The 25,822-nt window shown below is 40.7% G+C and overlaps 1 protein-coding gene across 6 annotated transcripts in view; it reads right to left on the reverse strand.

Annotated features, from left to right (window-relative positions):
- Positions 1–890: 890 nt before the first annotated feature.
- Positions 891–25,822, reverse strand: part of RNF44 (ring finger protein 44) — a 93,126-nt gene continuing 68,194 nt past the window's right edge. For all 6 annotated transcript variants that reach the window (XM_073620456.1, XM_073620459.1, XM_073620454.1 and 3 more), the window contains 9 exons: positions 22,859–23,060; positions 21,627–21,791; positions 17,315–17,482; positions 13,429–13,590; positions 13,106–13,221; positions 12,813–12,900; positions 12,076–12,197; positions 10,111–10,210; positions 891–5,562 (listed from right to left, as the gene is read on the reverse strand). In XM_073620456.1, the coding sequence (XP_073476557.1) occupies positions 5,500–5,562; positions 10,111–10,210; positions 12,076–12,197; positions 12,813–12,900; positions 13,106–13,221; positions 13,429–13,590; positions 17,315–17,482; positions 21,627–21,791; positions 22,859–23,060 (1,186 nt within the window). In that variant the 3' untranslated portion in view covers positions 891–5,499. The remainder of the gene's footprint in view (positions 5,563–10,110; positions 10,211–12,075; positions 12,198–12,812; positions 12,901–13,105; positions 13,222–13,428; positions 13,591–17,314; positions 17,483–21,626; positions 21,792–22,858; positions 23,061–25,822) is intronic.

Here is a 25,822-nt window from a genome sequence, read left to right on the forward strand (position 1 = left end):
GCTGCTGTGCAGGGCCTAGCTCCAGCTGTGATTCTGAAGTACCGATTGACCCAACAGAAGAAAACATCTCTATGCAGCGGGTTTCTTGATTGAAGAAAAAAATACATATATAATAGGAATTACAAAGGACAACAACATAGTTAAACTTTTTTCAGCAGAGCTGAAGTAAAGACATCTATCTCTTTCTTCCATTTGATGCTTTGTTACTGTGTTGTAGTCGGTTATGATTAAGACTGGCTAAGTGGTATCTGTAGAAAGGTAACAGCGCTCTCTGCAGGGACAACTTAATCAATACACCAGGTCCACTCACAGGTGCTGAGGCTCGATGTGTCCCAACACACTCCAATGCAACAGTAATAAGGAGAGCCGGCAAAACTGTAATCCTTGAAGTGACGTTTATTGGTACATCAGAGTGACAATAAAACTCTGACTATGGCTATTGCCGAAACGCGTCATCTTTATTGTTACTCTGATGTACCAATAAACGTCACTTCAAGGATTACAGTTTTGCCGGCTCTTCTTATTACTAAGTGATATCTGTGCCTGTGTTCATATAAAGCAGTGGAACTAATGTGCTTGCTGTGTGCAGGATACTTTTCCTATTTAACCTACTAGGACACTAGAAAAAAAAAAAAACAGTTATGATGGTTAGAGTTTGGGTTATATGGAGCTGACTTGATATTTATTTGTAAGAGTCAGAAATGTCCTGTAGGTGGGAGTACAACCTGACCGTTTAAGAATCTCCACGATAAACTGCCGCCTACAGGAGTTTTGCACATTATGCAAATATAGCAGTTGCATCATCCCACATTTCTGGCTGCTACCTAATGGCTATGGCCAGTTGAACACAGCAAGACGGAAAGAACAAAAACACACAAGAGACATGCCACTATTGTCCTTGTACATTTATTAGTGAACCCTCTCAATTCAGCCACAACATTAAAAAAAATAAATGATTGCACTACCAGGTCAAGCAAAACTAGCAACTTTCATTTTAAAAAAAGTACAAATCTGTTAAAAATTTCAATCAGTATACACATATATATATAATACAATATTACTAGTTAAATGTTAAATGCTACAAACCAATATTATTCCAATGGAATGGAGGAAAAAGAAAACACACTCTGATAGCTTCAAGAACCATTTCTATATATTAGCATTTTTTCAAATACATACATGGGAAATGAGGTAACCAGTAAATGTGCAAGTACCAAAAGCAAAAATAAAGTTTATATATAGAGATATATCTATATGCTTATACCCACATATAGATATACAGTTCTAACACAGAAGACACCTCCGGGACCCTGAGTAAGGGAAGCCACAACTCTGGGGGAAGGGGGCAGGAATGTTAGTGGAAGGGACTAAATGAACAATCAGCCCAATGTGAGTAGGGGTCCAGGAGGTTAGGATGATACAGTAAACAATCCACTATATCCCACCATAGGGGTGCTTGAAAGTAATGACAAATTAAAAATGTGTGTGCATATATATGTATATATACACACGCATCTGCAATCACAGACATCCTAAACCAATGGGTTGTACTTCTAGCAAAATGATAATGAGGAGCCAAGTGCTATAGCTCAGACAGCACTCAAACTATGGTTTCTATGGTTGTGGAGTTCCAACTAAGATTAGTGGAAGAACTATGCATTTTATACAGTGGAGCAGAGGGCAGATGAAGGAATAACCCCTTTAGCGACTGGACTGGGGAAGGCCTTCTACAACAGGACTGAGCACTTCCCCAGCAGTTGATGAACTTCTAACGGATATGCAGCAGATACTGCTGTTGTCTTGTGTAAGTCTGCTAACAAGATTCTGAAGTGTTGATAGATATATACAGTAAGACCTTTGGTAACTTGTGTGCTGTAAAACTAGGGCTTGATGTGGTTTCTGCTGCAGTTGCTGCTGCCTCTTTTCCATAAGCCCCACTGTGGCAGTTCTACAAATCTGACTTGCTTGTGAGGGGAAAGAAAATGGTAAAAATACAATCACGCTCCAGCATATGGAACAGTTTACATTCTCCACTGTTCTCACCATTAGCATATGGCTTTAATCTCCATGGGTTGCCAATATGCAGAAAAAAAAAAAAAACTGGTTATCTGAAGCCATCGCCTGTATGATCAACAAGTGATAGGCCAGGCTTGGCTTAGGGTGAGGTGTGAACCATATTTAGATGATTGATACAAGGGTGAGGATGACAGATGAGTGTTCAGTGCTTTGTAATTTGTGTATTATTTAAACATTTTCTTGTTTATCCATCATGCAGAATATGTAAATACAACTCAGTGCATCAGTATTTATCAAACTATACAAATTGTCCTGAAACCTTCCAACAGTGAGAACAGCGAAGGGGATGGTGGAAAGGAAGACGTGTACAGCCAAATGGTAACAAACCCTCTGAGATGTAACTGCAAGAATTGTGTCACTGTTCCTACTACTTTAGATGGGTCCTGGAAAATAAAATTAAATTATAGGAAAAAAAAAAAAAAAGGGCTTTGCTGAAAATAAAAAACGGTTTTGCCCACAGCAACCAGTATGCCAAGTAAGCAAGGTGGTGATCCTATTTTTTTTTTTTTTTTTTTTTTAACAATGCGGCTGAAGGAGCCCCAAACATTGTATTTACAATTTTTGGAAAATTCCTTTCAATTGCTATGAACACTACAATGAATTACTCTTGATATATTTAGGGAGCTTTCACACCGATGCAGTGCGGTTTTCCACACCGCAGGTGCAGTATACCCGCAGTGCTGGAAAACTGTACCTCAGTGTCAAAACTCCCTTATGTAGACCATTATTGGGTTATTTTGAATGATTCTAATCACTTCAAGCAGTGCAGGTTAGCTGCACTTTGCCATAGGCTTTCATTATAACCTGCGTTTTTGATGCGCTTTCTGAAAGCATGCAGAACATAATAGAAGTCTATGGCAAAACACTGCTAACCTTCACCAAAAGAACAGGTATACTACGCTGCATCCGCCGTGCAGAAAAAGCACGCCTCATCATTATGAAAGCGCCCTTATGTGGGCCATAATTGAGTTAATGCGAGTGATTATATCACTTCAACAAGCAAAAATCAGCTGGTAGGTATAAAGTGCAGGTACCTATAGGTGTGCACACACTTGTGGTAGCCTTCAGTTGCCCCATTCTGCCTGAATGCCATGTTGCGCTGATCAGACAAGATCTCATAGTGTGAGAACTTGCACACGCTCTCCTGCCTCTCTATAATGATGGGCCAACATCTGTATAGATTGCCTCTCTGGCTAATAGGGAGGTGCAAGGCAGGAGGGAGCAGGTAAATTTGAACTTTGCCAGAAGTGCTGAAATTTCACCAGATCTGAACAGGCTGGTGTTCTGCAAGCTGGTCATGTTTAGCATTTTATACTGCTGACCAGCTTTTTTTATTGTTTAAGTTACATAGTTTTGCATTTCAGTTTTGGGTGAGGCTAAAACAGTAGGTTTTAGAAAAGCACCCAAGTCAATGTGCTGTATATACTCAACTGGTGACTGAAAAGACCACTTTACCACCCAAAACACAGAAAAATAAACATTTTGGTTGTAGAAATACTTAACATCCTTTCTGTTTTATGGCTCAGAGTTGGGTAGGGCTACACAGTGGTGAATGCAAGAATGACTATGTTGAACTGGTTTACATAGTCACTGTGAAATGTCCAGCAGTTACCCACTGTAATGTGCTATGGGCCACTCTTTTCACTGAATTACATTACATTTGGTCTAAGAACACCCCATCGCACACAATCCCTGCCCGAGTGTGACCATTACAGGCAACAAAATCAAAAAAACAAAATCAAATCCCAACAAATAGTTCAGGTGCCTTCTGCTTGCGAACAAGTGCACAGCAGGAATCAGCTCAGCATGATACATACCCCTATATAATGCTTATCCCAGTCCCACCCACCCCCCTCACGTCACTCCACAGACGGCCAAGGGTTAGCAGATACCATATTCCAAGCTGCTCAGACATGCATATTGTGAAACATTTAGACAGACTCTTTCTGTCCGACCATTAAAACGCGCACACAGATCGAAAATGATTGGTTGGCTCTTCTTGTTTTCATTGCTGTTCTATCATGCAAACTTGAACTAAAAAACGGATACAAATCATTATATAAGGCAGCCGCTTGCCCACAGGTGACCTTGAATGGGGAAACTGCGGGTGCCGAGTGCAATCACTAGAACATAGCTTGGCGTGCAACAGATTTGACCCTGTGGCGTCATCACACCAGCCTGCAACTGTGTGATCTGCTGCCTAACACACACTATGGAGGCATTACCAGGGCTTCTGCTAGCAGAAGACAGGAGAAGGAACACAGGCAAACAGCTCCTGCACCACTAGACTGGCCAATACAACATCTGCTAGACAGCTAGTCTAAAACTATCTAACCGAGGATATTGCTAGAGCAGAGATTCCTGCAACACAACTGCATTAGCAATAATTACTTGCATTACATGAAATGGCACATGGCAGTAGTGACTCGTTAGTAGAGGTCAAGAGGTAAAGAAAGGGTTAGCTGGTGATCAAAAAACTGCGAAGAGCCCTCATCTTCTTTTATCTGTTATTTAGCAGAGACAAACTGTGATGCCTTCCTAGTTTTCACCTCTGCTCCATTAAAAAAAAAAAAAAAAAAATTACTGATCTAAAGCAGAGCAAAGGTTGAGATTTCTCACTGGGTCACAAAAACATCTATTGCATTACTGTAAATCATGCTTGTTTCAAATCACACCATTTCATTGCTCTCAGGTAGACTGGAATGGATTGCTAAAACCACACACGTTTGAACAAAGCTGGAGACAAGATTAAAAACAGATTACGGAACAATACTAATAGAAAGTTTAAAAAGGCCAAACTGATTTTACAACCTTCTCTGAATGTAATTAGTTCTCATGGCATCAAGTAAAAGAACATAAAATGCTGGTCCACAGAATTAAAAGAAAATAACAAAACCGCCCTCTAGGGCTTCAGTGCAAACATATTTAAATAAGCAGCTGTGACATCCCCCTCAACTAAGGGACTAACAGAAGAATTTTGCAGACAGGGAGCCCCTGGTAATGCCTCAAATTCCCGTTCGGGGGTCAGCACTGGCCTTAAAGATCCAGGTCTTTTTTGTTTGTATTTTTTTAACCTGTTAGCCTCAGCTACTCACATTGGAGGAAGGGAGAAAAAGTTACTCTCCAATGTACAACCCAATTCATCTCCAACACACCTCAAATCCCTCCCAAGTCCCACAACTACAATACATAATGTAGGAGCTCAGCTGGGAAGTACTGGGGTGTAGAGGTACTAGGATGGAGACAGTGGAATGTATGACTCGACACCACCTCCAGATTCAAAGCTGCTGTGTCCTAGCCGCTAGGACAAGTGCAAGTGGAGGGGGAAGCTGAAGCATCCGAGACAGGCAAGGAGGCTGGTTTACTTTATGTTGATCCCTCTGGGTTTGTGCACTGGCAGGAGGTGAGGGCAAATTCCTGTCCTCACTCCCCATCTCTGTGAGCTTCAGAGGCATCAGCCCGGCAGATGGGACATGTGCGGTTTGACTAAAAAACAAAAAAAAAACAAAAAAAAAGTCAACATTACACACACTACCAAACCCCAACATTAATTTACAAGAAATCCAATATTTTAACCTGGACCTGTCAGGCATACTGTTGCAAAGAATGTAGGTAGGCATTAGCATACACCCAATTCAAAAGATTTGAGAGTAGTAACCTGAAGTCCTGTCACATTTTGTTTATGGACCTTGCACCATTTTTTTTTTTTTTTTTTTATATAAAAGGCTCCATGGTATCATTTAAAGGGGTTGTAAAGGTTCACGTTTTTTCACCTTAATGCATTTTATGCATTAAGGTGAAAAAACTTCCGACAATACCGCCGCCCCCAGCCCCCCCGTTTTACTTATCTGACCCCTCGAAAGTCCCGCGCTCGCTCCTGACTTCCTCTTCGCGCTCAGCCTGGCTGCTGATTGGCTACAGTGGATGGATTGAAAGCAGCGCAGCCATTGGCTCGCGCTGCTGTCAATCACACCCAATGACGCAGCACGCCGGGGGGCGGGGCCGAGTGATACAGTGAGCGGCTATAGCCGCCGGCTGTATCACGGGAGCGCGCCCGCAAGAACTAACCACCATGCGAGGGAGCTCGCATTAAGGTGGTGAGTCCTTGCGGGGAGGAACTAAAACAGCCGCCGAGGGACCCCAGAAGACCAGGTTCGGGGCCACTCTGTGCAAAACGAGCTGCACAGTGAAGGTAACTATAACATGTTTGTTATTTAAAAAAAAAAAAAAAAATACTTTTACAACCCCTTTAAGTCAGGGGTAGGCAACCTAGGCCCTCCAGCTGTTTTGAAACTACAAGTTCCATGAGACATTGCAAGACCCTGACAATCACAGGCATGACGCCTAGAAGCAGAGGCATGATGGGATTTGTAGTTTCACCACAGCTGGGGGGCCGAGGTTGCCTACCCCTGATTTAAGTGTTCCTGGGAAGGAGAAGCAACCCTTGACAGAAACTTACATAGGTTAAAAAAAAAAAAAAAAAAAAAAAAAGACACAAGCCCATCTAGTTCAACCATAAAAATGCAGCATCCACTCCATTGCCATTAATGCAGCACCCATATTGACATGAATGCAAACTCACCATTGCCGTCAGTGCAGCCGGATTCATGTCCATCTGCAGCCTTGGAGGAGACAGGGAGGGGGCGGGACGAGCACCAACAGACATACAGGAGTAACTCCTGTTTTTATCGGCGGCCTCTTTAATTGAAAGTCCTGCCTCCTGTCATGGACAAAACAATTGTTCAATGGCAGCGCAGGAGACAGGACTTCCTTTTACACAGGATAATACTGTGTAAACAGGAAATACTCCCCTCCTGTATGCACGGCACTCGTCCCGCCCCCTCCAAGGCAGCCAGCATATCTATCTTTTGTGGCCCCCAGGGATTCGTTGGGGGCCACAAAAGATATATATGTCAAAATTAACAGGCGGGCCGTCCAAAACAGGAACGCGGGCCGCGATTGGCCTGCGGGCCGGACTTTGGACATGCCTGCTCTAGATATTTCACCCTCTGCATGGGAATACCAGTGTTTGACACTTTAAACTCTCACTCACCTCCTTAGTAAGGGCTCATCCACATGTTGATTATAAAGAATGAAGCAATGCTCATTAACACGCCTAAAGCATTTATGATATGTTTCTGTTGCCTTGAAAAAACTTGTTAGCTAAATGCTCATGAAATTGTTGCTTTTCTAGGGGCAAGTTAATAAAAGGTTACTAAACCTACAACAATAAAATCAGTCTGTATATGCAGTAAAGCATGCTTGTTATACTCACTGTGGAACCTAAGGAGTTAATCCTCTGCATTGTGTAAAGACTGTTTGATCCTATCTTCTCTGATCCTGTCCTTCTTCCACAGTCCCCAAACCATCACCTGATGATCAAACAGAGCCTTAAGGGCTCAGTTTAGTGTGTATTGCTAGAGAGTTTTTTCCTTCTTTGGAGAGTCCATTTGATCAGCACAGGGCCAATCAGTGCTGTCCAGACAGTGTCAGGGGTCCTGCAGCCTCATAGGACAGTCAGGGGAGAAGACTCCTCCTACAAGCTTTAACCAGACACTCATAGAAGTCATAAGACTGCTATAAACTGCTGATGAGAAAAGGTATTTACCATGCGGCATAAAAAGTTGCAACGACCTCCATTTTATTTCCTAGGGTGCCTGTGAAAAAAACATTTATAATGTTTGGGGGTTCTGAGTAATTTTCTAGCAAAAAAATTATGATTTTTACATGTAGAGAGGAGTGCCAGAATAGGTCCGGTATGGAAGTGGTTAAAGTGTTGCTAAACCCAGGGCCCTGCATTCACTATATCTGGTCTCCCACAGTACATGAAAATGCAATAGTTTTAGTAAATATAGTAAATTTTTTAATTTTAGTAAATATAAACTGCTAAATACCTTTTCTCATCAGCAGTTTATCGCAGTCTTATGACTGTCTGGTTAAAGCTTGTAGGAGGAGACTTGATTCTCCCATGACTGTCCTAGGAGGCTGCAGGACCTCTGACTCGGTCTGGACAGCACCGATTGGCCCTGTGCTGATCAAATACACTCTCTCAAAAAGGCACGAGAGAGCCCGAAGAAGCACTGGAGGGTGGTGGGGGGGCGTCGCCTGTAAGAATGATCTAGCGGCTGAACTAGAACTATGATCCTTCTTACGGTGCACAGAATCGCCGGCTGAAAAAGAGAATATCTGAATGATGCCTGTAGCTGCAGGCATCATTCAGATATTCCCACTGAAAGTCAAGGATGTCATATCACGTCCTTGGGCTGGAAGTGGTTAAAAGACGTTCAGGACTTAAAGAAAACAAAACAATTATACTCACTGTGATCCACAGTCCAAGCATGGGGGAAAAAAAAAAAAAAAAAAAAAGAGCTTTGGCCATATTTCTCCTTTAACCGGTTCCCGACCAGCCGCCGGTTGGTTCCCCTGGGCGAGCCGTCGTAGCTGTACGTTGGCTCTTTAAGACGCTGTAGGAGGCGCGCGTGTCCCCGGAGCTGATGTGAGTGCCCGGCGGGCGCATTGACCGCTGGGCACCCGGGATCGCTCGTGACAGAGCGAGAACCGGGATCTTTGTGTGTAAACACACAAATCCCGGTTCTGTCAGGGACTTGGGAAGAGGAGACCGATCGGTGTTCATACTAAGTATGAACACCGATCGGTCTCCTCCCCTAGTCAGTCCCATCCACCCCACAGTTAGAGCACAGATAGGTAACACAGTTAACCCCTTGATCGCCCCCTAGTGTTAACCCCTTGCCTGCCAGTGACATTTATACAGTAATTAGTACCTTTTTTATAGCACTGATCGCTGTATAAATGTCACTGGTCCCAAAAATGTGTCAAAAGTGCCCGGTTTGTCCGTCGTAATATCACAGTACCACTAAAAATCGCTGATCGCCTCCATTACTAGTAAAAAAAATAAAATAATAAAAATGTCATAAATCTATCCCCTATTTTGTAGACGCTATAACTTTTGCGCAAACCAATCAATATACGCTTATTGCGATTTTTTTTACCAAAAATATGTAGAATACATAATCGGCCTAAACTGAGGAAAATTTTTTTTTTTTTTTTAAAGTGGGATATTTATTATAGCAAAAAGCAAGAGATAGTTTTTTCAAAAAAATTGTCGCTCTTATTTTGTTTATAGCGCAAAAAATAAAAACGGCAGAGGTGATCAAATACCAAAAGAAACCTCTATTTGTGGGGGAAAAAAAGGATGTAAATTTTGTTTGGGTACAGCATTGCACGACTGTGCAATTGTCAATTAAAGTGACGCAGTGCAGTATCGCAAAAAATGGACTGGTCAGGAAGGAGGTAAATTCTTCCGGGGCTGAAGTGGTTAAAGGGAAAAAGGTGGTGCTGTGATAGACATTTTTGGGAATTCTCTGCAAAATGGATTTGTATACTTTGATCTCTTTGACACTTGGCTTTGTTTCAGCCCTTTCTGAAACAAACAAAAAGCTTTGCCCCTGGCAAAAAATGCGCAATGCCTCTGCTCCTGCCTGGCACTATTGCATGCTTGATGCTTCTGCCTGCACACAGAAGAAAATGGTGTTACCACATGGCTGCTCTGTAAAAATAGGAAGTGTCTGGAGCTGCTCTGTCCAGGTTCTGTTATTTCCCAGTGCATTCGGGGATACAGCAACCTTCACTGTCTCTCCCCCATTGCCCAGCTAACACTTTATAAATGCTTCACTAACGCGCCATAAATGCTATAGGTGCTGTTAAGGTGCAGTCACACAGCATTTACCATTGAAATCAATGGAGGTGGCTGACAAGCGTTGATGCCTCATGAAAGCAACATGCTACTTAATTTTTAACACAACGCACCGGTGTGTACTGCACTGTGTGGTGCCCATTGTAGTATTTATGGCAGGTGTAGACAGGTGGTTATGAGGCATTAAAGGTACTGAATAAATGCAGCATAAACACATGGTATCGACAGACACAAAAAAGGCAAATGCTGGCAAATTCTAGTCTGGCTAAATTACATACGCGATATGAAAAAAAAAAAAAAAGAAGTGTACAGCAACATACCTTGAGCCACTTATCAACACATTTTGCATGGAACTCATGGTTACAAGGTAACACTCTAAGAAGCTGCCGACTTTCAAAGTCACTAAAGCACACCACGCACCTGTAAGAGATCAACAGATTTACTTATAAAACTGCCAATCTGTAAGTGTAATGTATTCATGATTAGGAGGTTGTAGGCATGCTTTACTGGAAAAAAAAAAAAGAACTGCTTTATTTTTAAAAAGTGACATTTATATTTTTAGCATCCCAATAAACTTTGAACATTACAAATCACATGGGCCGTTCACACCATACATGCATGAAAACAGATAGGAACTGATGGGAAAAGTGTGCAGATCTCATTTACAGAGACATCAGTTTAACTCAGTTTTCATGCAGGTGGAACTCAGTTTTCATGTGTGTCAGTTATGTGCCCTATTCACACCGTTGATGAGGTCATGTCAGGTTTTTTTTTTTCCAGTGCAGAAAACTGCATACACGTTGCAAATTCCTGCGCAAAAAAAATCTGCACGTGCGGTGTGAACAGGGCATATAGAGAACCATTGTTTTTTTGTTTTCTTTTTGTGCCCATGCAAAACACATGCAGAAAAACTGACGTCTCTGCACCATGGTGTGAAGGAGACCTAAAGGGAAAAGATCCTTTTGCTTTTGTTAAAGAAAAATAAAGTTCAATTCATAACACTTTAAGTGCTTGTTTACACCATATGTGCATGAAAACTGATAAGAAAACTGTGCAGATTTCACTTGCAGAGACATGAGTTTACATCAGTTTTCAAGCACGTCAGTTACGTGCCCTGTTTACACCACAGAGTTGATGTCATGTCTTTTTTTTTTCCGCGCAGAAAAATGCATACACATTACAGATTCCAGCACAGAAAAAAATCTGCACGTGATAACCAGTGTTGTGGTGCGAACAGGGCACATAGAGAACAATTGTTTTTTATTTTTTTTGTGCCCTTGCTGAACGCTTGCAGAAAAAAAACTGATGTCTCTGCACCATGGTGTGAACGAGACATTATCCTTTTCTTTGGTAATGTCAAACAAAATGTGGAAATAGTTGAAGTGCACAGATTTAAACTATTATTTTCAGGTGTTTTGAAACTATGATATGGTGGTGTGCCCATGCCTACATAGTTAGTGACTTTGTGAAAACAGCTTCCCATTTGTGAGTCACAGGATTACTGGCGTTTTAGGAAATATTTTAGGATTCCTTTGCTTAAATGCTAATGGAGGTTCTAACTGTCATGCTTTTTAAATAGCTTTTTTCCCCTCAAGGAAGAGATGGCCTAAACAAATGAATTCAAAGGTTCCAATCTGGCTAAACAGGAAGTTAAAAGTCTGCTTACATTGCAGAAGGAGGACGGGGGAGTAGGAAGTGAGGACACTTTGCTTTTGGGGAAGGAAGAGAAAATACACCTGGCCATGTGCTCTGAACAAAAACAGAACACTGCCATTGGAAACATCACTAAACTATGTATCAGCCATTAGAGCCATCTACTACCAAAGTCCCTATTTAAATAATCTTTAATAGAGTGGATAGATTAATGTAGTATATTGGTAGAAAAAAAAAAGGCATATATTTTCTTTACCGAGTTCTGTAAGACTGCAAGTGTAGGTCCAGGTTACGTTTCTCTATACAAAACCATTCGTAGTTAGTATATTTCAATCATTATAATATCCATTTATTAACTCTTTAGCATAAAAATTACTATTACAGGTACTTATATTGCACCGTCAATTTACGCAGCGCTTTACATATATATTGTACATTTACATGTCTTATGAAAATTACATCTGGAAAATTTCAATAATTTCTTATGAATATTAATTTCACATCATACACATTTAAAATATGTGTATTAAAATAAGCGTGTGTTATTTAGTAAAGCAGGTTTATAAAATTGCTTAGGACCATAGGAGTGTGAACATATAACGGGATGTAGAGACATCTCCCTCAATACTCACAATGTCTGTTCAGACTGGTGGCTCTCAAGGTTGAAGCGGTATGATGGAAGCTGCTCAATGTTGGCTTTGGTGAGTCCACGGGGTTTTGCTTCTCCTAAGCGTTCAGCTAAGTTAAGCAATGCCTAAAAGGAAAGATCAAATTAACTGAATAAGCTAAGTCAAATGTCTCATTGACAAGTTAAATACAGAACATCTCACACTTTGTTGGTGGCTGGATCACTAGGACAAGCCACGGAAAACAACAGACATGTGTAGATAGCATTTAGACCATTGAGCTTCAATACCACAATCCCAGGTGTAAAGTGTAACCCAAACAATACAGCTCTGTGCACACTTAAAAGGCCTGGCAATTACAGGATGCTGGGCAGTTCTCAGAATTGCCTGCCAGGTGCCCAAAATCTGCTGGGATGTGCTGCAGTTTGAGTAAGCTCAACAGGCTATTTTTAGATCAATAAGGAAATTGGGTACAATGTCACCAACATATGTCACAAATCTAATACGGATAACATCAGGCATGTCTAACAATATAGTAACTTATATTTTCTCCACTAGAAGGATAGCAGAATGTAAAAACACAACTTTGCAGCTATAGGCTACTAAATAAGTAGCTTAAGCTACTTAAGCTATAGAACAGTCAAGAAAAAAGGAGAAAAAAAAAGGAGCCTCTTTTAATTAATGCTTTCTCCCAAATGAAGACTACAAAAAGATTATATGAGGAATTCAAAAGTTAAACCAACCTCATAGTTCTCCATTTCCACATCGTCCACATCCAAATCCAAACTGATTGCTGGGCCAACAGAAGTGGGAGATACAGGAAGCATGGAACTGAAAGAAGCACGTGAACAATGGGATGATTCAAACACTGTACTAAATTGGTATTTTTTTACAAAAGCAAGCAAAGAAAATCATATAAAAAAAAAAAAGTATATAGTAGCACTCCTATCGCTGGGACAAATGAATTAATGAAGGAAATCTAAGAAAAAAAATAAAAATAATAGCAATTCCAGGATTTACAGCAAGAAATACTCACAGAAAGTAGGGGAGAAAGCTGGGATAATATGAAGGAGGCAGCGCAGGAGGCGGAAGTGGTTGCTGCAGGCGATATCGTTGAGCATTTATTCGCCGTGGCATCAAATGGGCATATGGCTGCAAATTTGCAAAAGTAAAACAAAAATTATACTCCACAAACAAAAATCACTCCAAACCATAAGAAAAACAAGATAATAAAAAATAATAAAATAAAAAACTAAAGAAGATATTGGTACATGTTAATTTTCTTTTTAAACGTAGATTTTTCTAACCTGTAATATTCACCAAACACTTAACTAGAGAAGTGTCTGACTGTGCACTTACCACTGGAAAGGATAGCTCCTGGTGCAGTGCATCATGGGAGAGGTAATGCATGGGCGCAGAATGGGGTATTGCAGGCACAGGGTGAGAGTGGTGGAATGGGAAATTGCCCATGTGATGTTGGTCCCCTCGAAGCTCTAACTCATTGTCTATCCTCTGCAGTGGCTAGATGGTGAAAATACAGAAGATTAAAGAAAAATAAGCCATGCAAAAAAATAAAACCATAATATGAATGCCATGGCAATATAGCTAAACATACAATATGATGTTCAATTAGAAATACATATGCCCCTCTATACCTCCCATGAATCTAAAAGGCAAAACTTTTTTCTTTATTAGGTATTTACGAACAGACAAGGGTGCAGCTGCACCATGATTTTAGTTTTAGATTAGAGCAGTAAAGGGTTTAGCAACCTTGTGAAAGCATCTGATCAAACAGATCTTGGTTTGATCAGATCCTTTTAAGTGCAAGGAGAGATCTGGGGTCTAATAGACCCCAGATATCTCAGAAAAGAGCACAGTAAAAATTAAAAGGTACAAAGTAAAAAAAGAATATATAAAAATTAAATAAAAATTTAAAGCGCCCCCATCCCTCTGTGCTCACGCGCAAAGGTGAACGCACACGTAGGTCCCACACACGTATGTAAATGGTGATCACACCACAAATGTGAGGTATCGCCACACACATTAGAAGGAGAGCAATAATTCTAGTGCCAGACTTCCTGTGTAACTCTAAACTCGTAACCTATAAAAAGGTTTTTAAAGCATTGCCTAAAGAAATTTTTTTAGGTACTGTAGTTTGGCGCAGTTCCACGGGCGTACACAATTTGAAAGTGTGATATGTTATGTATCTATTTACTTGGTGCAACATCATCTTTTCTGTTTTACCAAAAAATTGGGTAAACCGCTGCGCAAATATATATAGTGCCGATTTATATGTGTATGAGAGAAATGTAAGAATTAGCAGGGACTGGAAGTGAGAACTGAAAACTGGGTGCCTGGTCTGATGAATCCTAATTTCTGCTGTGACATGCAGATGATAGGGTCACAATTTGGCATGAGGTAGAACAGGAGAGGTTTGTAAAATTACATGCAAATTAAAAAAAAAATGTGAGGGAAGTGCATGATACCATCAAGTTAGCATGTGCTAAAATACCTAAAGAATACTTCATGCACCTTGCTGATTCGATACAGTAATTAATTACTTCCGGACCAGCCGCCGCAGTTATACTGTGGGTTGGCTCCCCTGCGCGAAACCACGTGGCTATACGTTGGCTCAAGGCTGGTATAATGAAGGTTAAAAGGGAGTAGTACTTGGTACAAATTGGTCAAACGTGTTAAAGATGCTGCTGATTGCAGACCAATATCACTAAAGCTAGAACTTAATCCTTGTACACACAGTTCGATTGTTGTACGACCAAGCATCCGATTTTTGTCAAAAGTGCATGTGTAGGATTTTGTCTAGCATACTAACTATCCGCAATTTTACAAACACGAACGTAGTGATGTACTATGAGAGGAAGTTCATTTCTTAAGCACCACCCTTTGGGCCCCTTCTGCTAATTTCATGTTGGTAGAAGTTTGGTGAACGTTGATTCGCACTTTAAGTTATTTTTATTTGGATGGCGGATAGCATGCTAAATTTAATTTTTTTTTTTCTGCACAATAAAAAAAATTGTGTAGAATACTTGGCTATTACCCCCTTCCTGACTGGGCCATTTTTTGCGATACGGCACTATGTGGCTTTAACTGACAATTGTGCGGTCATGCGGCGTCGTACCCGAACAAAATTGGCGTACTTTTTTCCCCACAAATAGAGCTTTCTTTTTGTGGTATTTGATCACCTCTGCGGTTTTTATTTTTTGCGCTATGAAAAAGACAAAAAAAAAAAAACACAATATTTTTTTCACTTTTTTGCTATAATAAATATCCCCAATTTTTTTGAAAAAAAAAAAAAATTTTCCTCAGTTTAGGCCGATATGTATTCTTTTACATATGTTTGTTAAAAAAAAAAAAAAAAAAAAAATAATAGGTGATAGATTTATGCCATTTTAATTTTTTTAAATTTTTTTTTACTATTAATGGCAGCGATCTGCGATTTTTTTTTATCGGGACTGTGACATTGTGGAGGACAGTTCGGACACGACACTTTTTTGGGACCATTGACATTTATACAGCGATCAGAGTTCTAAATAGCCACTGATTACAGTCTAAATGTCACTGGCAGGGAAGGGGTTAACACTAGGGGGTGATCAAGGGGTTAAATGTGTTCCCTCAGTGTGTTCAAACTGTGAGGGGGGTGTGGGACTACCTGGGGGAGGAGACTGGTCGGTTTTATATTTGCCTGGAGTACGGATTAAGGGCTCATGCACTTTGGGCTTAAAAAAAAAAAAAAAAAAAAAACACAAACACACTTTTTACAGGCGGTTTCTTTTTTCTGCCTGTAAACATGCCTCTATGTTAGCTTATGTGCACAAGCATATTAGAAGAGGAGCATTTACAGGCTGGAGGAAAAAAAAATTTACCAACGCGTTCAGGAGGGGAGCTTTTTAGCAGAAACAATGTGAAATGTGCATAAATGCTAGACACGTTTAGGCGCGTTAATGCATTCTAATGGCTAGAATAAGTTAATGTTCTGGCCAATAGAATGCATTAATGCCAAGTGTGGCTTTAGGTGCAATTAAGCTGCTTTTTCCTGCAAGGGAAAGGGTGTCTAGAGGAAAAATTAAAATGCTCAGTATCCATGAGCCCTAGTATATACATTTTCTATTTAAAGCCATCAGGATAGAAATTTGACAGATAACAGTACCGACTTCTTTTTAAAAGGTGCAAGCTACATAGCAGTCATCCTTACTCTTCCACTACTTTCCATAACTACAGTGACATTAAACAAGAAATGCACATCAGGTGTCCTAACATGTCAGCTTGTTTTACACAATAAAACACTATGCAGCTAAGAGACATTAAAGAAATGACAGTAGCTCCCATATACCCACCCTGATAGGTTCTTTTAAATTAAAATGCTCAAACTTGAACTTTAAAATGTGCACGTGCACCCATCAGAGAACCAACTTGTAGCCGCAGTGTCTTGTTTTGTTGGGAACAGGGGGCAAAATTCTTTATATCTAAGCAAATGGACCCCTGAGACAAGTGGAACAGGACCCCAGCTGCTGTTTGTTAAGCGGGAAAGCACACAGGGTATCTTATCTATGCTACTGCACTGAAGTGGAAGCAGGTCCTGCTTTTCACTTACGGCCGATTCACATCATGCCCTCACAGAAACGCGCTGTGCATTCCAGTGAGATTCACACTGCATTCAAATTGCAGTCCATTTGCGATCAGCAGCAGGTGTATAATAAGTTGACACCCCAAACGCAGTGCGTTTGCCAGCACTGGATCGCATGGTACTTTTATACTGGTTGCAGTGCGTTTCTTAAAGTAGTGCATGCAGTGCAATTTTTTCCATTCAAAATGAATGGGCTGAAAGCGCACCACACAAAGCCATGTGAAGAATGCAAAGTGCTATTACTGAGCGGGAATGATATGAACCAGCCCTTAAAAGTAGAAACCCTGTAATGAAACTAATGGAAACCAGCTCTAGATCACTCACAAGAATCACATAATAAACTTAAGTACCACAGATGCACACTGAAAGAAAGGTCATGTTAGAAGTACAATGCCATACAAGTACACAATGAGTCCAGGTATATAAGCCCAGCAATACTTTTTGGTCAAGATTCTGAGGTGTGGATATTATTAGCATTACAATCTCTTATCTAGCTGGTTGTAGAACCTCAGGCTGTAAACCAAGCATTGGAAAGCACACGAGGATTATAATTTAGGCCAACATGTTAAAAAAAAAAAAAAGCTGTGTCATCTTGGCACTTACCACTCTCTGTGGTTGCACTGTAACAAACGGGGTCAGAGAGGCCAGGTGAGGTGGCTGGTGCGGTGGCAGCGGTGGGTGAGGGTGCAAGATGTAATGTTCGCTGGATAAGAGAGGAGGAAATGGCTGGTACGAGACAGGAAGCTGCTGCATGGTGCACCCTGGTATGATCTTTAAGAAAAGTAATACTGGTTATTGCTTCAAACTAAATATATTACCAATTACTGCAAACAATTTATAGGTTATGTTAATAAGACATGGTTTTATTTCATCATATCAATAAACTTAAAATTAAATGGAAAGAATGTGGGTGCAGCGCTATGTGCAAAATATATTTCCAATACCTTGCAAAAGTAAAAAATTCAGATAATGGTGAAAAAAGTCCAAGAAAAAAAAAACTGAAATAGAATTCCAATACATGTAAGTGGGAAAATACAACCAAATAAGATGGGAAAACACATCAAAAACGTTAAACAATATGTGCTCTAATGAAATAACAAATAATAAATTAATAAATTAGTAACATGCTCAAAACGGTGAGAATTATAATATACGATCAACAATATTAAATACCGAGGGATCAATAAAAGATATTCATGTGTGTATAAAAAATATCTTAACGCCATATAAAAATTTTGAGCACATTACTAATTTATTATTTGTTATTTAATTAGAGCACATATTGGTTAACGCATTTGATGTGTTTTCCATCTTATTTGGTTGTATTTTTCCCACTTTCACATATTGGAATTCTACTTTCGTTGTTTTTTTTTTTTTTTCTTAGACGTTTTCACCATTATCTAAATTTTAAGTTTTCCTTTTGCAAGGTATTGGAAATATATTTTGCACATAGGGCTGCACCCACATTCGTTCCACTTATTTGAGTTTTGTATTTAAAACTTTTTGGTGCTGGCAGCTTTTTTGCTTTATTCATTTTTAATTTTTCATATCTATTTCTAGCGGAGCATTAACCTTTGTTTTTTTTTTTTTTTTTAACAATAGACTTAAATTACTCAGGTATCATATTTCACACAAATAATTTGTTAAAAACGGAGTGTACTGTGCTTACTCAGGGTTAAGCAACATGTCCAATTGAAGATGAGGGGGGCTTTTTCCACTCATTCACCTGTCTTTCTGTTCACCAACTGGAGTAAAACCTATTGCTTCTTGGTATAGACGTGCATGACTCTCTCCCTGCAGCCAGCCACCAGACCTAGCTGCTGTCCAGTGGGAGCAAAGAGAGGGTACATAACTCTGTGTTAGCTCCAATCTAGTATTGAAAAATAGGGGGACAGGTGTACTTGGAAGGCAATTATGTGCTCCTCACCTTCCCAGCTTTCCCTGAAAAGCATTTTCTAAAGGATTAAAAATGTAAGATCTTGTTTTAAAAAAAATTACACTATCAATAAAACCCTATCCCACAACTGGCCATAATTAGACCCAGTAAAACTCTGTTATCACACAACAAAAACCTTAGAACACTGAACCCCTTACGCTATCCTGCAAGAGTTAAAGTGATACATAATTTATAACACAATTTATTTTAATGTACACTCCACTGAGTCACGTGTAAAGTCTCACTCTACTCCTTTCCGAATCTGAATAAAGCGATACTAAACTCTGGTTTAAAAAAAGAAAAATCTATTCAAGTATGTATCCTTAAAGGGATTGTAAACCCTTGTGTTTTTTCACTTTAATGCATCCTATGCATTAAGGTGAAAAAACACCTGGCAGTGACCGCCCCAAATCCCCCACCCACTGTTTTATTTATCTGAGTACCTTCATTCACTCGGCAAAGAGGCGCTCTCCCTCTCTCCGCTGGGTCCCGGCTCTTGATTGGATAGATTGATAGCAGATAGATTGATAGCAGCCATTGGCTCCTGCTGTTGTCAATCAAATCCAGTGCTATTAAAGTATTTTTTTTTTTTTTAAATAAGCATTTTATACTTACCTGCTTTGTGCAGTGGTTTTGCACAGGAGCAGCCCAGATCCTCCACTTCGCTGATCCCTCATCGGCGCTTTTGGCCCCTCCCTTGTGCCGAATGCCCCCACAGCAAGCAGCTTGCTATGGGGGCACTCGAGCTGAGCTGCCGCTCTCTGTGTCCATTCAGACACGGAGCCACGGCTCAGCCCCGCCCCCTCTGTCTCCTCATTAGCTCACTGACTGCCCAATGGCACCCGCTGCTGTGTCTCTGCAAATGAGGAGGGAGAGTCCGGAGCAGCCGATGCTTTTGTGCAAGGTCACTGCATCGAGATACGGATAAGTATTAGGGGAGCTGATGCACACAGAAAGTTTATCTTAAGATAAAAAAACGTTCTGCCTTTAGAACCACTTTAACAAAAAGAATAGATTGTTCCATGCTTAGATTGTCCCAGCACATCCAAAGGCCAACTTATGTCTGTATAGCTTTGATGGCACACTTTTAGGCTTAATGTACACGGGACATTTTTACACGTTGAACGACTTAACTTGACAGATAGTAACCCACGTTTAAAACGTCCGTTTTGCCGCATTTAGTGGCGTTTGAAAAAAAAAAAAAAAAAAAAAAATTATATTATATTAAATCTATATATATACGAAACGTGGCAAAATGCAAGTTACCACGTTTGAAATGCCGCTAAACACAGATTCTGAACGCATTTTTTTTTGGGTTCCAAAAAAAAGCCTCTAAATTGCAACTGTCTAAAAACGACTATAAACAAACCTGTGTACATGTACTGATAAGATAACAGAGGAGAGTTCAGGAGCAGTTAAAAAAAAAAATGGCCAACTTCTCCTAAACATCCGTTTACCAGCAGCAGTGTACATAAGGCCTTATGGGTCTCTCCTGTTACTTGGAGATGCTATCAGATAAAGTACACTTTAATTTACCAGCTACTAAACGATACAAAACTAAACAAAACAGTAATGATCTCAACCATTGAATGGATACCACTGAAAACTATTTAAAAGCGGTAGTAAAGTCTGCTTTGTGATTTTTACCTACAGGTAAACCAATAATAAGGCTTACCCGTAAGTAAAATTGATTTCCACTAAACGTGCACTGTTAAGGAGATATTCGCTCTTTCAGCAGTCGTTGACGTCAGCGGCGCATGTGCTCTGAAGAAACAGCTTTATCGTGCATGTGCAGGAGTGAAATAATTGCGGCTCAGCCATTTAAAGGTCTGGAGCCCGCGAACCTAGAAAAAAGACTGAGTAATGGAAGCCCTGTCAGTGCCAACAGTGCACCGCTGGAGGGCTTCGTTTTAAGTTATTTTATAATATGCTAGTTTGCGACGCTCCAGTTTCAGTTCCCTTTTAAGCTGTTCATTTCCTCCTTTTCTGTGAAGGCCATGCGACTATAGATTCACACATGTGGGCCTATACACTGTGGTAAATGACACTCCCTCCTCTTTCATGTTCTTTTATTACTAAACAGTATGGAGGCAGGATATTCACCTCCCTGTTAGTCTCAGCACATACACACAGGCTGGAGGTCCATGACACAGCCTCCTCCAGATATCTTTACAGTGTGAACAAAGTAAAAGCTATTGTCGGTCAACTTAAACTCCACCTTTGAAATATAAAATTTGTACAAAGCTTTAAAACACTTTGGCGCTATTAATTTTTTTAACTCTATTCTGAAAGCTTTTTTTTTTCTCTCACGTGAACGGCACAGCACCAATTAACGCTGTGTAGACACAGATTCATACATCAGCAGAGTATTAGAAATTCCTCCCTCTGAATGACAGGAAAGAACCTGGGAAATATAATTTGACCTCTGAGCAGCAATGATTAAACAAGATTTTTTTTTTTTTGCCTATTCAGACTGATGCTGCATCTGTCCCTCGCCGCCTCTTAACTGAGAACGGAGCCACCGAACATTGCTGAAGGTTCAGTTCTCTCACCTCCGAGCTGAGAGCTGCTGACTGTCAATCAGCAGCTCTCTTGCTCTGCTCTTCCATGCTCAACTGGAGCGCTGAGCTGTGGAGGGGCGGGGAGCGGCCACCTCAGGAGCTCGCTGAGGGACTGAGACTACCATCAGTCTAGGCAGCTAGCAGATCCAGACTTCCTAAGTCGGGATGACACGCTGTCTCGACCGATTCTAGTGACATCAGTGGAGAACGGACTTCAGACCGCTCTCCACTGAAAACGAGTCACAGGAGTGCAAAACGAATTGCACTCCTGTGACCCATAGGAGAAGCCCAGCCTAAAAAGCTCAGGCTGGACTTCTCCTTAAATAAAGGTTTTCAGATGTTTTTTAATATTACATTTTAAAAATAAAACATTTCACTGGCAACTACTGCCATTTTTTAAAGACTTTTTCTTACTTACTGGAGGAGGCAGGCAGCAAAGTGGGTAGTGCTGGCTGCTGAACATGACAGAACATGCTGGCAGCTGCTGCGTGCTGCACCCTGGGATGTGCTGCCCAGCGTGCAAAGGGAAACCTTGAGTTACTGTTGTAACAGTGTATGAAAGAGGGACAGGTCCCTGGTGCACCTGGCAAAAAAATACAAGAGTACAGTAATAAAGAGTAGAACACAAGAGAAAAACATACATAGCATTACTGTTAATATGTACAGCTCTAATCTCTGAAGCCAATCAATTTTTATGCCTCAAGTCTACCCAAAACAATTCAGCTTTTCAAAAGAGCTTCCAGTTTATCTACAAAGTGATTGTTCCATGTATTCCTATAGAATGCACTACAAACCAAGAGACATGGCATCCAGGTTCAGCGTCTATTAGTGCATTTTCCATAAAACATGAATATATGGTTCCCAAAGGGCAATAGAAAAACTGCACTAATCCCGTTACAGTAACACATTTATTAAAGCACCTACTTATCCCAAGACCTGTACCTGCAGCAATCTCACTGGTTCTGTCAGTTAAATATTAATGGCTGAGAAGCTGTCTGGAGATATCGGTAAAAAAAAAAAAAAAAAAAAAAGACTTTGCAAGTGGCATTATATCCAAGAAATCATCTTTTTTTCTTTCCCAGAGTTTAAAACTAAACACTTCCAATCAAAGCCACAAACCAAGACAGACCTGAAACAGAGCTCAGACGGCCCAGTCTTGGATTGCAGGTAGAACAGTTTGTAATAAAATCTGACAGGTGTTTTATGCTCTGCTGTAAAAAAATAAATACATGTTGACAATACCTTTACAGTTATCACCAGAACAGGAGGTGAGGGGATATATTTCAATAGGGACATTGTGACAACTAAGAGGATTTGACCTCACTTCAGAGAAGTTTCTATTCACGGTTAATGGGGTTGCTGGCTGTCAATTTAAACAAGCAGCTAGGAGGTTTTCTACAAGCGCTTGCTTCGTTGAAGTGACAGTCAGTACTCTCATTAAGATCGGTGTTTAACCGCTATAAACTGGAGCTGAAGGCTTGGGAAAAAAAGCCGGCAAATGCTTGCTTTACACACTGTTTTTAGCAAACGCAGAATTAACAGCTTCCACAAGTCTGACTGGATAGTGCAGCCCCCCTGAATTACATTATAACATGCTTTAGAATTCTCACAGAATCAGTCAACTAAAAATATAATTTTGCAAACCGTTACCTGTTCATGAAGGTCAACCATGAATGGCGTTTGCTGAGTGGAGTGTGAAGTGGGGTGGAGCATTCGTGGTGGAGTGCTGGTGAGGGCGTAAACTCTATGTTCATCTACAGGAAAAAAGGCAGCCCACAAGGAACTATCATCCTGACTGACGATACTCTGTTGGGGTCTGTCCCTCCTTCCCCACTGACGCCTCACTGGAGGGCTGGATGGGGTGAAACAAAAGCAATAAATAGTAATGGCATTGAAGTGGCATTTTAGAGGAAATAAAGGGAGCGACTTAAATGGATTCACATTAGAACCAATATTTCTGCATAGTGTACTGAGGGAAACAAGTATGCCCAATATGCAAACACATAACTTAGAAAGTATTACATGAAACTTTATAACCAACTGTTAAATTCATATAGGTTTTTTTTTTTTTTTTTAATAAAAAAAAAAGTCTATCGTACAAAACATGGAAAATGAAAAAACAAACAATACAAGAGTAGTTAGTATATATGTTTTTTTCTCCTCCATGGAGCACGTTTTGTGTTTTCCAATCTGTCAACTAAAAAGCACAAGGGCTGGAGATACTTGCCTGTGCAAGATAACAAGCTCTTTGTGCACACTATAAAATCTTTTTCTTGAAATCCATTGAGGGTCATATGAAGCCAGCAACTCTGAAAACAGTCAGATGATACCACTTTCTACAGAAAATTAGGACAGTGGCAAGCAAAAAAAGTTTTAAGCGAGCCCCCTGTACAACCCCTCATTTACCCAGCATGCCTAATTTTTTAATGCAAACAGTACATAGGGCCAATAAACACAAATGGGTGAGACCGTGTTCTTCAATGTACTTTAACCAAAAAAAAAAAAAAAAAAAAAATTTACATTTGGACAATAAAGAAATTGTACATTCTTTTAACAGTCAGAAGCAATCCAACTAAGGGGTGGTAACAGCCACTGATAAGTCCAACTGATGTGGGAACTACCACACAACAGTCTGAATGAATCAATGCCAGCATCTAGGCTGTATGGGGGGGGGGGGGGGGGAGGGGGATATGCAAAAAAGGGAACAGCTACAACCAAAAGGGAAGGGAGCCAGGGATCAACCTGGTGCTTCAGACATGACAGAAAAATCAACGCTAAGGGGAAAATGGTACCTGCAGAAACAATGGGCCTAACCCAGCGAAACTGAATGACCAACCAACCATCCACTCCGGATAATGTCTGTGCTAAGTTCCCTCAACCTTGTTCCATCACTTAGATGGCAGTAAATCTGAAAAAGTGCCCGGTAGTAGAGCTATGAGGTAGCTCCCGGTGCTTCAGCCTGACTGGCTTTACTAAGCAAATCTTTAAAGACAAGGTCACATCAGAGGCTGTGCCATGGCTCTGGATCCAGAAAGCGCTCTATGGCTAACCAACAGTACACAGAGGTCTAGAAAGCACCCAAATGCAGGGCCCATTGCCTGAAGGTCACATTCTACAGTATGCTAGCCCCACAACTGTCCAACGTTGCCCCACCTCCTAGAACAGAAGCAAAAAAAAAAAACAAAACAAAACAAAACAAAACAAAACAAAACAAAAAACAACCCACGAGGCATGCTGGGAGGAAAGAGGGTTATATATGGGGGGGCTGCCGTACAACCTTTTTTCTGTTTGCAAGTGTTGCAACCTCCTGTTGGTTGCAGTATAATCTGTCTCAAAATTCCTGAACTACTACAGGGAGGGGAAAAAAAAGTATGTGATCCCCCGTTGATTTTGTATGTTTGCCCACTGACAAAGAAATGATCAGTCTATAATTTTAATGGTATGTTTATTTTAACAGTGAGAGACAGAACAAAAAAAAAAAAAAAAAAAAAAAAAAAAAGGACACCTTCGCAAAACATGACTTGTTGAGTATTAGGCGGCAAAACCCTTGTAGGCAAATACAGACGTCAGACGTTTTCTTGTAGTTGGCCACCAGGTTTGCACACATCTCAGGGGGGATTTTGGTCCACTCTTCTTTACAGATCTTCTCCAAGTCAATAAGGTTTCAAGGATGACGTTTGGTAACATGAACCTCCAGCTCCCGCCACATATTTTCTATGGGATTAAGGTCTGGGGACTGGCTAGGCCACTCCAGGACCTTAATGTGCTGCTTCTTGAGCCAATCTTTTGTTGCCTTAGCCGTGTGTTTTGGGTCATTGTCATACTGGAATACCCATCCACGACCCATTTTCAATGCTCTGGCTGAAGGAAGGAGGTTCTCACCCAAGATTTGACGGTACATGGCCCCTCTATCATCCCTTTGATGCAGAGAAGTTGTCCTGTCCCCTTAGCAGAAAAACACCCCCAAAGCATAAGGTTTCTACCTCCATGTTTTACGGTGGGGATGGTGTTCTTGGGGTCATAGGTAGCATTCCTCCTCCTCAAAACACGGCAAGTTGATTCAATGACAAAAATCTTGATTTTGGTCTCATCTGACCACAACACTTTCACCCAGTTTTCCTATGAATCATTCAAATGTTCATTAGCCAACTTCAGACAGGCCTGTACATGTGCTTTCTTAAGCAGGGGGACATTGTGGGAGCTACAGGATTTCAGTCCTTCACTGCGTAGTGTGATACCAATTGTTTTCTTGGTGACTATTGTCCCAGCTGCCTTGAGATCCCGAACAAGATTCTCCCGTGTAGTTCTGGGCTGATTCCTCACCATTCTCATGGTCATTGAAGCTCCACAAGGTGAGATCTTGCATGGAGCCCCAGACTGAGTGAGAGTGACAGTTATTTTGGGTTTCTTCCATTTGCGAATAATCGCACCAACTGTTGTCACCCTTTCACCAAGCTGCTTGGTGATGGTCTTGTAGCCCATTCCATCCTTGTGTAGGTCTACAATCTTGTCCCTGACATCCTTGGACAGCTCTTTGATCTTGGCCATGGTGGAGAGATTTGAATCTGATTGATACATTGCTTCTGTGGATAGGTGTTTTTTATACAGGCAACA

Source organism: Aquarana catesbeiana, linkage group LG03 (genome assembly GCF_042186555.1).
Source record: "Aquarana catesbeiana isolate 2022-GZ linkage group LG03, ASM4218655v1, whole genome shotgun sequence".
In the NCBI taxonomy this organism is placed as follows: domain Eukaryota; kingdom Metazoa; phylum Chordata; class Amphibia; order Anura; family Ranidae; genus Aquarana; species Aquarana catesbeiana.